Source organism: Poecilia mexicana, unplaced genomic scaffold (genome assembly GCF_051168715.1).
Source record: "Poecilia mexicana isolate PSO_F unplaced genomic scaffold, ASM5116871v1 scaffold_4, whole genome shotgun sequence".
Taxonomy (NCBI): domain Eukaryota; kingdom Metazoa; phylum Chordata; class Actinopteri; order Cyprinodontiformes; family Poeciliidae; genus Poecilia; species Poecilia mexicana.
The window spans coordinates 27,331,142-27,345,642 of record NW_028263373.1 but is presented as its reverse complement, the minus strand read 5'-3'; the positions used below and the strand labels follow the sequence as shown (position 1 = coordinate 27,345,642).

General features: G+C 40.8%; 1 protein-coding gene across 3 annotated transcripts in view; it reads right to left on the bottom strand.

Moving 5' to 3' along the window:
- Window positions 1-14,501, bottom strand: part of lpp (LIM domain containing preferred translocation partner in lipoma) — a 181,159-nt gene that overhangs the window by 55,690 nt on the left and 110,968 nt on the right. For all 3 annotated transcript variants that reach the window (XM_014974477.2, XM_014974437.2, XM_014974442.2), the window contains one exon: window positions 13,593-14,186. In XM_014974477.2, coding sequence (XP_014829963.2) covers window positions 13,593-14,186 — 594 coding nt within the window. The remainder of the gene's footprint in view (window positions 1-13,592; window positions 14,187-14,501) is intronic.

Here is a 14,501-nt window from a genome sequence, read left to right as displayed (position 1 = left end):
CTTTTTGGGCAAACTTTTGAACAGTATTACCCTCAAAGGTGAAAACATGGTGACTGCTGTGTGTGTTTGCGTGGGTGTGTGTGTGTGTGTGTGTGTGTGTGTGTGTGTGTGTGTGTGTGTGTGTGTGTGTGTGTGTGTGTGTGTGCGTGTGTATGCGTGTGGTTCACTGTGAGGCTGTTATACAAACAGGTCATCTTTATGGGGATGTGACATCAAAACATTTCTCCCCTTGCTTCAAACTTTAAGCTATAACTTTGTGTTCTGTTTAAAGTTGACAGCGTAAAGTGAATGTTCATTTCCTAAGCATCAACTAAAATTGTTTTATTTTGACATTCTTTTCAACTGCTCTGCAATAAATGACATGCAAGATTTTGACTAAACATAGCAGTCTCCTTTGCTCAGAAAATGAATAATTATGGGGTCTCAGATGTTTTACTGAATAAAGTTTTCTAAATGTTTAATATATTATTGGTCAGGAAATTTCTTTTTTTTTTTTTACTTTGTTCCCAGCAACGACGACAAGAACTTTGTTTGAAAACGTGCCGTCTTTCAACAAACTTATGTGTTTAAGTCTGTTTTTAGTTAAAAAAAAAAAAAAACATGGCTTACGAAAGAAATCTACTTTATATTTGTGTTGTACCAAACCTTTTCTGAATAAGGGAATTTAAGATAAATGGTTCAGTGAAAATCAGCAGCATGCGGCTGCACCAGCTTTATCTGCTGGAGGGCCAAATTTCTACTGTTCTTGGACTGCAGTTGGGGGGCCACACAGGGCCTCTGCCTGGGCTGCCCTCTGCGCATCCCTGAGCAAAACTAAGATTCTTGTTTTCTGGGGGATTTTGTACCATATTCACTCTGCAATCCTTTATTACCCCTTACTTATTACCACATAGTGGGTAAAGGTCTACAGCAGGGGTCCCTAAACTACGGCCCGTGGGCCGGATCCGGCCCGCCACGTCATTTGGTCCGGCCCCCTGAACAATGCCGGATCCGGCCCGCCTCCTCATACCAGAGAGCATTCAGTGTTTCAGTGAGAATTTTTTTGTACACCACGTATTAAAAAGTATCGTTTCCAGGCATCTAAAAAGTTTTTACATCTGGACGCAAGAATGAAACATTTTAGAGTCTTGCAACTAACAAATAACATTTAAAAAACAGTGGTAGTAAACACTTTTTCAAAATTTCAATAATCTATTGTCCCATTATGACTGGTCTAAAACAACCTTTGCTTCTTGCTGACTTGATTTTCTTGGCGACTAATAATGGAAGATGCAAAACAGTTCACTCAGGTTTATTGACTAACGAAGGCCTACGTTGTGACGGACAGTAACATTTTGATGACTTAAAAGTTGTACCCTCCTAATTAGGTCAATCTTTTTTCTTCTTTTGCTTTGTCCAGATACAACAATGAGATCAAGCAGCTGGATAAACAACAACACCACCAACAAAAAAATCCCCCACTAAGCTGAATGTGACAGCAACAAGAGAGGAAGCAGAGCCCCAATGAACAACAGCTAAACCCTAATCTGTGTCTGTATACCTGCAGCCATCAATCAGCCTCATAGAGCCTCTGTTTTCTCACCAATGCCAAACTGCACTTCAAAACTCAAGCAGCCGCCTTACCTTTAATAACGGCTCAACATTCCTGTGCACCATCAGCAGAAACTGAGGGAGACATAATCACTCGCAGCCATATTTATCCACAGATTAAATGATGATGGACTTCACAATGGAAAATGCTCTTTACTGTCAATGGAGCTGCAGCTTTAAGTCAGGCTTCAGTCGGCTCAATCTGACATGCCGCTTCCTTTTGTCTCTCCAAATCACAATGGAATTATCTGAAATGGACAGAAGGCCCTGAAAAAGCAAATAAGGCCTATTAAGGGGTAATAATAAAACCCAGCAACAAGCAAATGGACCCCTGCATTAGTGAGGGTTCATGAGGGGATTGGACCTTTATTATTGGATTGAAAACGTCTAAAAATACGCATTTGTTGCCGCAACACTAAACGAGCGATTACAGCAGCTTAGGCGACTCCGTTTTACCACAACAATGAAAGGATTGCTGGATCGGGCCCACTCTCCGTTCCGGGGAGTTTCTGCGCGCTTCCTGCACGTCTCTGTGTGTGTCGACAACCGAACGGCCGAGTCGCGTTTAATTTGAGCCTTTCATTAGGACGAAAACACCAATCATCTGGTCCTTCCTCAGGGGAAACTGGAACTTGGATGAGCAACACAAAGCCACTCATTATGTCAAGTTAAAGAAAACACAGCACTTCAGGACATTTGTGCTGATTGCTGGAGATTTTGAGCACACCGCTTTGTAAGTCCAGCATTCCAGCAATATTATTCCTCTTAGGACCTTGTAGAACAGCGCTGAAGAGGTATTCAGTACAGTGAAGTTGCACAAGCCCTATGGTGTGGCATCAGTGCCTAAATTAAGGCTATTGTGCACCCAGCAGTGGCTACTTCCTTGTCGCATGAGGCTATATCCATTCCAAAGCCACCAACAGATCTGATATTTATAGTCCGGCCCCGGCAACAGAGCAACCGCCAGAGATGAGTGGCCGGCGTTGGCGAATGAAAAAACTACTCACTTAACTTAGCATTAGAGAAGCTAGTGACTAGCATGCCTAGGCTGGTCATCTGCGACTCGTACTTTCTTCTTTAAAGGAAACTTTATCGAGAAACCTGGTTGGCAAACAACAAGGTTTGCCAACTGTCCCGTATTTGCTGGGATGTCCCGTAATTTTAGCCAAACTGAAGTGTCCTGTACGGTATGCTCTTTAGCCCGCATTTTGAACGCTGTCTGCATTTTTTTTTAACAAACGCTAGATGGCACTCCTCTCCTTAAACAACATTACCTAGAATAAAACTTGGCGAAGTAGAAAGCGCGGCACAGCTGAGTTTCTGAGTCTTCGAATGAATTTTTCAGTCAGAAGTCACAACTACAGGTGCTGAGCTGGCAAGTTTACATACAACATCTGTAAGAACCACACTTCAGATTCAGTAGTTCATGTTCTATTGACAGTTTACTTTAATACAATGTGATGTTGCATAAGCACACTGTACTATACAGAGCTGAAGTTAGCTTCCGATTTGGTGACTTGTACTTGTAGTATTCACAATTTCTGACATCACTGGTGGAATTTTATGTTTCTTCCTTTTAAAGGTGTTTGTTGACATCAAACGTCGGACAATTAAATTAAGGTCCAATCAGGTCGTTTCTATTGTTTTCTAATTAATTCTGTCATCACTGGTCCACTGATGCCATCATTACTGTGGTCTCAGCTTTAGCCGTTACACAGTTCACTTCCTGTTTGACTCCAGAGGCCCACATGGTTGATTCTGCTAAGTGGCAAAGGAAGTCCACATCATCATCCTTCCACCACCATGTTTTATTAAAAAAATTTACGCATTTAATTTGCAGTTTATTCATTTCATAGTGTTTTGTTTTGTGACATTTTGTAAAGATACTTTAAGCATTTCATGGACTTTTATTTTTTTAACAGTTTTTTTCCCCAGGGTATTGTTATTCCATGTTCTCATATAATAATAAATAATATAACAGATAAAACAGACAAAATAAACTCCTAATTAATAAATATATTTTTATATTTTTGTTTTTTTTACTTTATGGGATGCTTTTTTATTTTATGGCGTATTCATTATTTATCAATAACATTTAGTTATGAATAAAATGTTTGTGTGAATTCTTGAAATCTGGCTGAATTTCAAGTATAAATAATTTGTAAAAAATAAGTCAGACTTTTATGTTTTTTACTGGAAGGCATATGACTCTTACTTTGACATGATTACTCATTTATTTATGCTTTTCACTTCAACTTTGGGGGGTTACAAGGCTGAAATCTGGGACCATAAATGTACAGAGAATGACTGTACTTGAGCCAGTGCTGCAGTTTCACGGCCGTCCTTTTTTTTTCTTCCAAGTTTGCTTTTCGGTGACACAGCAGATCACTTTCACAGAAAAGTGGCGCAGTGACTCAGTCGGAAGCCTGACCAGGCACATTTCAGACGAACAGGGAACCCAGTCGCCATTCTGATTGCAGGTGCTCCACTTAAGATGCAAAACTAAACAGCATAATTTCCCGAGCTAAAGCTGCCCCGTCACTTTTCCATCAGCCGCATTATTGATTCACTTCATGCAAATGCACACAAAAGGGGGTCTGAATATATTTGTGGCTTTATGTAATCCAGTTGATGAATTTGCTTGCCTGCAATGCTAAACAGGTTATGAGTAATCTGCGCTGCATTACACTTTGAGGGGAACCATTACAGCGCTGCAAAAATTAAGCTCAGGGCCACGTTCTGAGGAGGCGCAGATAAAGTATACATTCTCCCCAAACAAAATAGGTCATGCTGTTTCAGCTCCAATTAAATGCTGAAGAAAAAAAATAAATAAATAACAGTCAACCATAGAGCAGCTGTGTACAGAGCAGATAATTAAAAATTAACAGATTCTATAACTGACGGGTTTTTATGTTTTATTTTGTTTTTTGTTCCCACAGAAGCTCAAATCTGTGGCGTTAACAGAATTTACAGAGCATGATCGACCTGGGCGCTTTCGTGAGACACGGAACGTATGTACAAGGGTCTTTCTACGCGTGGAAGATGGTGCGTGCATAAAAACTAGGTCATCTGCTCAGAACTGACACATCCCCCTGCAAACAGATATTTGAAAATCAGAGAGAGTTGAGGAGAGAGGGGTGCCACGAGCAATATGGAGAGAAAAAAAATAAAAAAACCTCAAGAAAAAACAACCACAACAACAAATGACTGCACAAATTGCCGGGACTGAGATAAAACTTATTTGGCGCCTCTCGGTGTACCATTACAGTCCTGTGAACTGCTGCAAACGCCATATTAAAACAGGATGCAGGTTTTCCTGGTTTTGGGCGAGAAGAGCCGCGCCTCCGTCCGGCTCCGGCTTCATCTGGGAAGCCGGGATCTATATTTAAGGCCCCGTGCGGCGGACATAATGACGGCCCGCACGGGTCAGTCTCCTCAAGTCCATGTCCTGGCAACGAGCACTTCCCTTCTGCGATCCGCGCCGCCGTCCACCTCCTGTGTAATTTCACCTCCTCGGCAAAATAAAACCATGATTTATCCGTGTCACTCCCCACCTCTAAACAACGACACGGCTCAGCTGGATGACAGTCTGACCCAACAGCCAACACCTCAGAGGGGGGAGAGGTGGAGGGAACGCTTCCTTGATTAGACGGAGATGTGGAAGAAAAAAAACAAAAAAAAAAGAAAAGAAGTTTAGAAAGTGCACACGTTTCAGAGTCTCCAACCCGGGGGAGGAATAAAAGCCCCCCTATTTGTGGGCAGGAGGAGGATGTGAGGAGCTCAGGGAGGAAGAAAGTTTCTGCAACTCTCCGTAAACAACAGGGGAACTTGTTTGTGAGCTTTGCACTGATTGGGGTGGTGGGGGTGAGGGTGGGCTGTATGCACATGAAGAGCCAACAGGGGACACTGTTCATACAGAGGAAGATGGGTTTGGTTGGGGCTTTACAAGTCTGAAGTCTGCTTCTAATCATACGGAGTAGCTGATGTGTCGGGATGTGGATTATCACCGTCAAATTCAGTTTTCACAAGATTCCCGTTTATTTTAAGCTACATCTAAAATGACACATTTTTCTAGATTTTGTCACATTTTTCTATAAAACGCAAATTTCCGTGTGTTTTAACGGGATCTAATGTGGCAAGCGGGGAAAATGTGTGAAGCACAACAAAGACGGGACACATTTTGTTTGTGCTCTGAGCTGTTCGAGTGGCGCAGCAGATTCACTTTCACACGTGGAGCATTACAACTTTTGCCATGTTGCTCCACTTGAGATATATATATATATATATATATATATATAAGTAGAAATTGTTTTGGATTTATTTCAGTTGCAACAGACAGAGACGGTTTAAAGTGCAACAAGGAGATAAGAGAGGAAGAAGAGAGAACAAGTCAACATTCTTAAGTCTGCTTCTACACCTGCAGAAAGAAAAAAACTAAACTAAACCGAGACCACAGCAACAAACAATCACATAATAATTATAACATCACTAAAAAGTACGCTGTAAAATGAACACAAGATGTTTTTAGTGGCAATCGCAGCCAAGTGTAGTGTTTCAATTATTTAAATGGGTGGCTTCCAGATTTAGGTCCCTTCATTTAATGTAAATCAGCTTTCCATAGGTTTCTCAACTTTTACTTTCATAATTTATTCTCACTTTGTTTCTCATTTAGTCTACTGTATTCAACATTTGTAAAAACAACACAAAAGTTCAAATGGAATTTAAAGAGATAAGTGATAATCCGTTCATTAAAAGAGTTTTGTTCAGATCAAAACCTTTGCAGCCCATCGAGAAACGCCTGCATCTCTGCTCTGCAGACACAGGAGCAGAGCTGGTCAGCCAAGAACAAACTCAGCTGGGATATTTCAGATTGCTCCGGCTCACTGGGCTGCAATGACAGCTATCGATCCGGCGGGTTATTTAGCAGCTGTGCTGTTTGTCTCACAGGGTCAGGAGGTGAACGGGACGGCAGGGAGGGTGTTATTTAAGAGCAGGCAGAGTGACAAACACCTAAAAAAAAAAAAAAAAAGCAGCCAATCGGCAGCTGAGTAATCCAAACGTGACATTAAGCCCAGAGTGAAATCAACAGGCTGATGTGGAAACCGATGGGCAGTTTGTCACACAGCTGACTTCATCTGCTTTTACACTCCTACTGTCATCAGACTTTAAACGATCCTTAGAAATTCTGACTTCAGCTCAACACACTGACCCCACAGGTCAGAGTTTTGTGTGGGTGTGTGAGTGTGAGTGAGTTGTGTCACTTTGCTCTTGAACTGCATCGGGGAAATCCAGATTCTTCATTTTTATAACATTTGTGCTGCAATACGAGTAAAAAGTGTAAAGTACACTACAAAAACTGAAATCTGACTTTGATTAAATATCTCAGGTTAAAGGGATTTATGTTTGTTTCTTTTCTGCTGAGATACTTTTTTCCAATAAGGTTTTTATGTTAGAAAATATCCTAACTTCCCATCATCAAACGTCCTTTTCAGAATATTTCTAGCACTATCTCAATAAGACATTAAAACTTGATATTAAGAATTTATGATAGAAACTAAAAAATCAATAGTTACAAAGCAACTTCATACATTCATCAATATATGTGCTATTGTTGCTTCTAACATTTATTTACAGTTAGATTTTTTTTCTTGAAAGGGACGGTAAAGTGTACTATCATGTTTCAAGTAGCTAACCAGCAGTGATCAACAGCAGGGGTAGATCTGTACTAGCTTCATAAAATTGAGAAAACTCAAATCCTTTTAAAACCTTTATCCAACCAATGTCTTCCATCGTTAATTTCTGCTAAACAGGAAAAGGCTTGCAGCAATGCCACTTTAAAATCTTTGAGTAACACAACTCCATGTTGGCCCTCCTGGCTCTGATCTCTCTCGTTAATGACTCTATTGATGCCGGAGGTCCGTTGATGAGCAGCGAAACTGTTTTAAACGTGGAAGCGACCGCCGATGTGTTGCTATGAGAAAGGCGCCTATAAACAGACCCACATCGAGTTACAGACTTCAAGGATCGGGTCCAGCAGAGTGACCTTTTCTCTATAAAGGAGTCAGTAAACAGATCCACTGTGGACCACCACCATGAACTGTGTCATTTGACAACATGGTCGGAGGCACAGCAGTAATTTTAAACAGCAGCATGTACATGCCGAATGCCAGGAGAGCCTAACTGATCCCCCGTCGCGGAGCTCGTGATGGTCCTACAGGAGAATGTGCGCTGCATCGCTACGAGGCGGTCAGTCAGTCAACTGATATGAGGCCACAGATTTAGTATTCCTAACTAACATGAGCTTCAGGCTGAGAGGCTGGAACTGCCTTATGTGGTGCCCTTAATTGTGCATTACCAGAGCTCTGCTCACACTCCACTTATCACACAATTTCATGTCTGATTTTAGTAATTACCTTTTTTCACAGCCTTAATGTACAAGTAGAACTATTTAGAGGAATGGTGAAAATGGATACAAATACTTAAATATGTTCAACCCAGCATAGCGATAGATCAACCAGTGCTGTCATCAGATTAGCATAGCTAAACTGAAATCTGTAGATACCATGTTTCAGAAAAAAATTCACTCTTATTTGTCTCATATAAATAGTAATACGTTATTTAAATGAAACACAACTGCTTTTCATTTGAGACTCCAAAAAAACAGAGATTGTTACATCAGACGCATCGTCATCAGACAGGCTGCCGTCTTTATTGTCTGACCTATTATATTCAAAAAGTCAAATTCAAAAAAGTGTCACCTGGTAGAGGAGGGCAAAACTTCATGACACCAAAACCGCACAATATTTCTAATAAATCTAAAGTAACATCAAGTTGCTGTGGGCATATTAATTCGACTAGGAAACAAACTCTAAGCTACTAATGTGATGGTGAGCGCCTTCAGCTGCGAACTATGTAGCTAAGTTTTATACTCTTACTTTGAAGTAAGAAAGGAAATAGTTCTCCAGTGTCCCCTTTGTGTCGAGTCGACTAACAAAGGTGGCTCACAATAACTAGCACCGTTTCTGCTTTATCTGCATTGTAAGAACAGCGCAATAAGCTAACTGTTAGCTGCTAATGATGGTAATATTGGCATTTGCACTCTTTTAATGTGCCTGGGCTTTATTGAAAACTATTGGCTCAAAATCAAAACCACACACACTACATAAAGGTTACCTGGCTCTTACTGAACTGAACAGTTTCTGTGAAACATAGTGTAAGATTTATTAAACTTTAATTCCACTTGTGAAGTTGCAAAAAAGAGCATTTTCAGTCCATTTTACAGTATAAACACCATCTTAAAATTGAACAAGCATAAAGTTGTTATTGTACTGTGTTATTGTACACCGACTACAGATTCCTTAAAACAGAGTTGATCATTTTTAAAAACATAAAAAGGTTTAATGGAAAACCCCGTATTGTTTTCTCAATACTGGGTTATCCTGTGGGTTGGCTGTATTGTTAGAAACATGGACAAAAAAAAATCTTTGACACAGATCTTGTCCAACTGAGCTGAAAAATATGACTTTTCTGCTTATATTAAAATATTCTTCAAGTGTAGGAGGAGCACAGAAAAAAATTTGAAAGACAGAGAGCACTGAGGTATAATTGGAGTATTAATTGTCTAACATAAGCTGGTTTGCTTTAAAACAACAAAAAAAGAGGTAAAAATAACGTTTATGTTTTTAATTGGGCTGTCAAGACAACATCCCCGAGAAACTGCCTGGAAAATGTTCTAATTATACTCTTAGGTTCATTACCTGAACACATCCAGCCAATCACCCACACACAGGCTTATTTTCTACAGGCATGATTTTTCAGAGAGCCACTGTATGTTACTACATAAAAGAAAATGCCGGACAGAAATAGACAATGCATCCTTTATGCGAAACGGCATTTGAACGACAAATGAATACATGCGTTTATGAAAGACGCTCGAATTTGAGGCAGCTTTTTTTAATCTCAACACTTTGTTGACGTGGTGAAAAATAGAGAACGGCTTTAACATTTTTCTCAGAAAGTATTTATTGGTTTTTAATGCTACTGCCAGAGGGAAATTTCTGTCCAGAAGACTATAAAGAAAAGAAAGATTATATTTAGAGGAGATCTCTCTATGATGGCACTGAGAAGAAATTAAGATAGACTGAGGGTTATTTACAGCAAAAAAAAAAAAACAACAACAATCTGATGGGAATGTTTTTTTCTTAATAGAAAATCTCTAAATAGTGGGGGGAAAAATAAAGAGAGATGGGTTGATTTGTTTGAGTAAAACTGGCAAAGAACAAGTGCAATTTGTTTCAAGGTGTGTCTACACAGTAAAGATCACAGGCTTGCAGATAACATGCCTTGATCTTGTTGAAGCCTTGGGCTCCTGCTTTGTAGTTACACATTTTAACTCTGCGCCAGCCGCACAAGCCTCTCTCTGGTGATCTGGAGTGGAGCTGGTAACCCTCCACTCCTTCTGCCTGCATGTTTCTTTTCTTTTTTTTTAAGGCTGGCCTCCCCATGCCATACCTCTCATGTTTAGTGGGGTCGCCCAACTGAGGTGATGACATCACACGGGAAAAGGTTCACCCCCGATCAACTTACAAGTGCAAAAGGTTCAAGTTTAGCAAACAAAACAACCAGCCGTTTCTTGAAAACCATACAGCTGAACTGCAATGACGGTCACTTTGACTTTAGAAAAAACACAAAGTTAAATCAACTAATGCCACAATTCAAAACATCAACCATTATAAACATGACTGACGAGATGGGACTAAAGGTTTCTGGCATTAGGTTGCAGAAGATACAGTATTTTACTTGATACATCAGTTTTGTTTCTCTACTTCATGAAAATAGTGTAATGCTTTAAACAAAACTGTTTACCTACCTGTAATTTGGATTTTGTTGTGCTGTGAAACATCCAGTTTTTATGAGTCATCAGTAAAAACATTTGATAGGTTAATAACATAAAAAAAGCTAAGGTTATCGTCACTATGAGTGTCGTTAAAAGAAAATTTAGTAAATCTCAGCTACAGCTGGCAATGGGCTGCAAAATTTGTTTGTATTTGAAATTCTATATTCTGACTGGTTTTCACAAGATGTAGAGATGACATTAAAGGTACAGTATGAAAAAAATGTTTTACATATTTGCTAAAACTATTACTATGCTGTGGCAGAATAACATGACAAAATGAAACTCTCTGCCTTCTTCCAGTGCTATTTTTAGAAATACTCAGCTCTGTCAGAAACAACCAATCAGAGTAAGGAGGAGGGTCTTAGTGCTGCCAATCACTCTCATGTTCCCGCCGGTAACAGTTCTGGGTTTTTCATTATAGTTTAGTTTTACTTCATTGTCACTTTTTGTACAATTCAGTTAGTTTTAATTAGTTTTCAGAGTGTTTGCTAGTTTGTATTAGTTATTAGTTAAATGTTGCTTAGTTTCAGTTTAGTTTTTATTACTTATAGTAGTTTTAGTTTTTTCATACTTTGGTTCATTTTTAGGTGCAGAATTGAAAAAGGTCAAAATGTTGAGTTGTGATTATGTATACATCGATAAGGTAAAGGATACTTAACAGAAATTTATTCAATTATTGTTGAAATAATTGAAAACTGACTCTGGTGTTTTAACCCAACTTAAGAGCTGTGATTTGCCGACAGCTGACAAACTGCATGTTTGGGGGGTAAAAAAAAAATCTTATTTCATATTATTTTGAAAGGCGAATAAATGATCATAAACACAAAAACGAAGGATATTTTTGTCTCTTACTTGTATGTTTTAGTTCTATAAATGCACAATATAATTCCAGTTAATTTCCCCCATTAATTACTGTTTTTATTTATTTCAGTTGACAAAAATGGTTTCTCAGTTTCAGTTGTGGTTTATGCCGCTGGTTTCAGTCACCCATGATAACCTTGGAGGCCACAACCGGAGGGCAGAGAAAATGTGAAGCGCATTTGAAAGCTGAAGCCGAGGTTGACCTTCCAGTGGGGCTTTCACTGTCTGCGGTTCCAAAATAATCCTCGCCTTGTCAAACATCACTCAAGCTCAAGCTATTGCACAAAGTTACCATCCAGCTTAGCTTTCCTCTAATTTCACAAAACAGACAAACAAAAAGAGACAGAGAGACTCGTAGAAACTGGTATGTTAGCTGGCAAATCTGTAAAAACTACACTGGAGATTAAGCAGTGGTGAAAGTAAGCATCCTTTGTAGAGTGTTGAGATAAGAAGCCATCACACACACACACACACACACGCGCACGCACACACACACACCTTGGTGGAGGCTTCGATTCAGGGCGATGCGGGGTGAAGCAAAGTGCAGAGATTACGGGGCTCCAATCGAGCCGTTTATCTTGGACTTCTAATGAAACTGACCTTCTATGAATGCCCCTAATTATGCGAAATGATCCTTTTAATGAAGTCTTCAATCACAGTCACAGATCCCCCGGCTGACAGAGCTGCGGCTGTTACGTAAAAACCGCCGTTCGCGTGAAGAGAGGGGGAGGTCAGTTATTTTTTTTTGATTATCGTGACAAATGCTAAATAGTTCCTCTTAATTGACTGTATTTTTGGCTCATTTCCACAACAAATTAACAGAAGAGCGAGCTTTTAGAGCAGATTAAGCGCCGTTTGTAGAAGGTAATGAACATGTCACAACATCGGGTCGAGCAGAGCGATGATCGTGAAGTCGGCTTTCTTTCTAATCGGCCTTCCGGAAGATCTCGGCTTAGTTTTTCAGCGACAGGATCAGAGGATATAGTCTGAAGATGGCGTTGACTCCACGGTGCAAAACAGTTTCGTGTGTTGAATTTTGGGTTTCCAGACATTTTTAAAAGCATGTAAATAAAGCAGAGAAGGTGGGGGGAGTTGGAGTTGGCGATGGAGCGTTACCTTGCTGCGCTGCATCCTTGGGAAAGCAAGACAAATATATACATAAAGAGCAGAAGCTATGTCTGCAAAATTAGCAAATTGCTTTCATCTGAAATCAAAGAGACTCCTACAAATCTATTAAACGCCACCTTTTGTTTTCCTTTTTTTTTTTGGTTTTGTTTTGTTTTACATAATGCATCATACTGGGACCAAAGCCAGCTTTTCCAGCAAAATGTAGACTCTTTGTTTTGAACAAATATAATTAGAGTTATTTTTAATGTACTTGCTGCAATGCTGAAGCTAATTTGTATTTGGTAAAGCGCAGTCCTTGATGAGCTATTCCCCGAGGCTGAGAGGCCCAGTTTGGATTTTTGAACCAGCATAAAATCCTTGAATTAAAGAAAACTCAAGGGCCCTCTACTTTCCAGAGATCGGCGAAGGCTGGGCATGTTGAGATGTGAATAGATGTCTCAGTGGCATCCGCCGCTCCGTTCTGAGCAACAGGACAAGGTTTTTATTATTCTGCTCCATTAGGTTCTGTTCTATTAAAAAAAAAAAAGTCCCAAACACGATCTATTGTTTTGTAATATTTCTGCCCAAATTATACGTCTCTTTATTTCTATAGTCGAAAACCGGAATCTGCTTTTTAAATTGTTTACTGAAAGCCAGTTGGAGGACAACTTTTCATCTGAAAGAGGGACATCTACCAAGTTCTGTTATTTTTATCATTTTTAAAGTCTTTTTTTTTGCATACTGCAGAGAGTACTGGAAAAATAAAAGTGGACAAAAGAGAAACAGACAGAGAAATAAAGAGAGCAAGAAAGCAAAAGAAAAACAGAAAGAATGATAGAGCGAGAGAGCAAGAAAGAAAGAATGAAAGACAGAAAGACAGAGCAAAGATCAAACAAACCAGTTTCTCGGTTGGTGACTGTATGTTGTTTTTATGACCTTTTTTGTGACTTTATGTTGTAAAACACTTTGAACTTTCATGTTGCTTTAATGTGCTTTATGCAAATAAACGTGATTAATTGACACCAAAGTGTTTTGAATCAAATTGAATCTGTTCAGTAACATGTTAAAGACGCTACAAAAGCCTAAGTTATGATGGTAATAAAGTCAGGTTTGTGCTGGAGCTCAGTGAGCGTCTTACCTTTGGCTGAACATCTGGTCCAGCGGTGTACGGAGCCAAGCTCGGGGGGACATCTGTGATGTAGGTTTTTCTGGGGCCTGGCGGCTGGTACGCCTGGGCCGGGGCTGGGGCCAGGTCGGGCCTCCTGGAGCTAACTCCGCCTAGCTGCGGCCCCCCGGGGCACTGCTGCTCCTGATATGCCATGGGGGAGAACCCGGGCTGCGGTGGCCCATACGCAAAGTCGGGACCTCTGGGCTGCGCGGGCATGTACTGCACCTGAGCGGGGCTGCGGATCGGCTGCTGGCCGTAATGGTGGCCAGCCGGGGCTTGGTGCTGGGGGCCGGGCTGGGCCGACCTCACCTGGACGTTGAAGGTGGGCTGGCTCGGGGTTGACGCTGTGGTGTAGGAGGCTGGGACGGGCTGAGGAGCCATGTTGCCTTGAGGCCTGGCGACGGGGCTGACGGAGGGAGGCGGCACGGACGAGACGCCCCCTTGAGGTTGGGGTTTGGGCATCGTCTTCTTGGTGGCGGTCAGAGGCGGCTGATTGGGGATGACCATGCGCTTGTAACCTGTCACCGGAGCGTTGGGGGTAGAGCCGGCCGAGGAGCCGGCGTTCTGAAAAACAGGAGAAAAGGCTTGATTCAAAACTCAGAACAAAGTGACTCGGTTTCAAGACATTTCTGTATAAAACTCTTAACCTTGGCCCTTTTTGCTTTCAGATTCTAAGTGCTGGAGGAGAGAGCTGGAGTATTCACAGCTTTCTGTTCCAACGAGCTTCTGTGCCAGCACTTAGGGTTACCATGACCTGGGTGACTGGCGGTGTTCAACGAGAGAGATTTTATGTTAGAGAAACAAAAACCTGCACCACAACAAAGTCGTAATGTCACACACGAGTTATGCTTCCTGTTAGCCGGCTTCCTGTTGAGGATT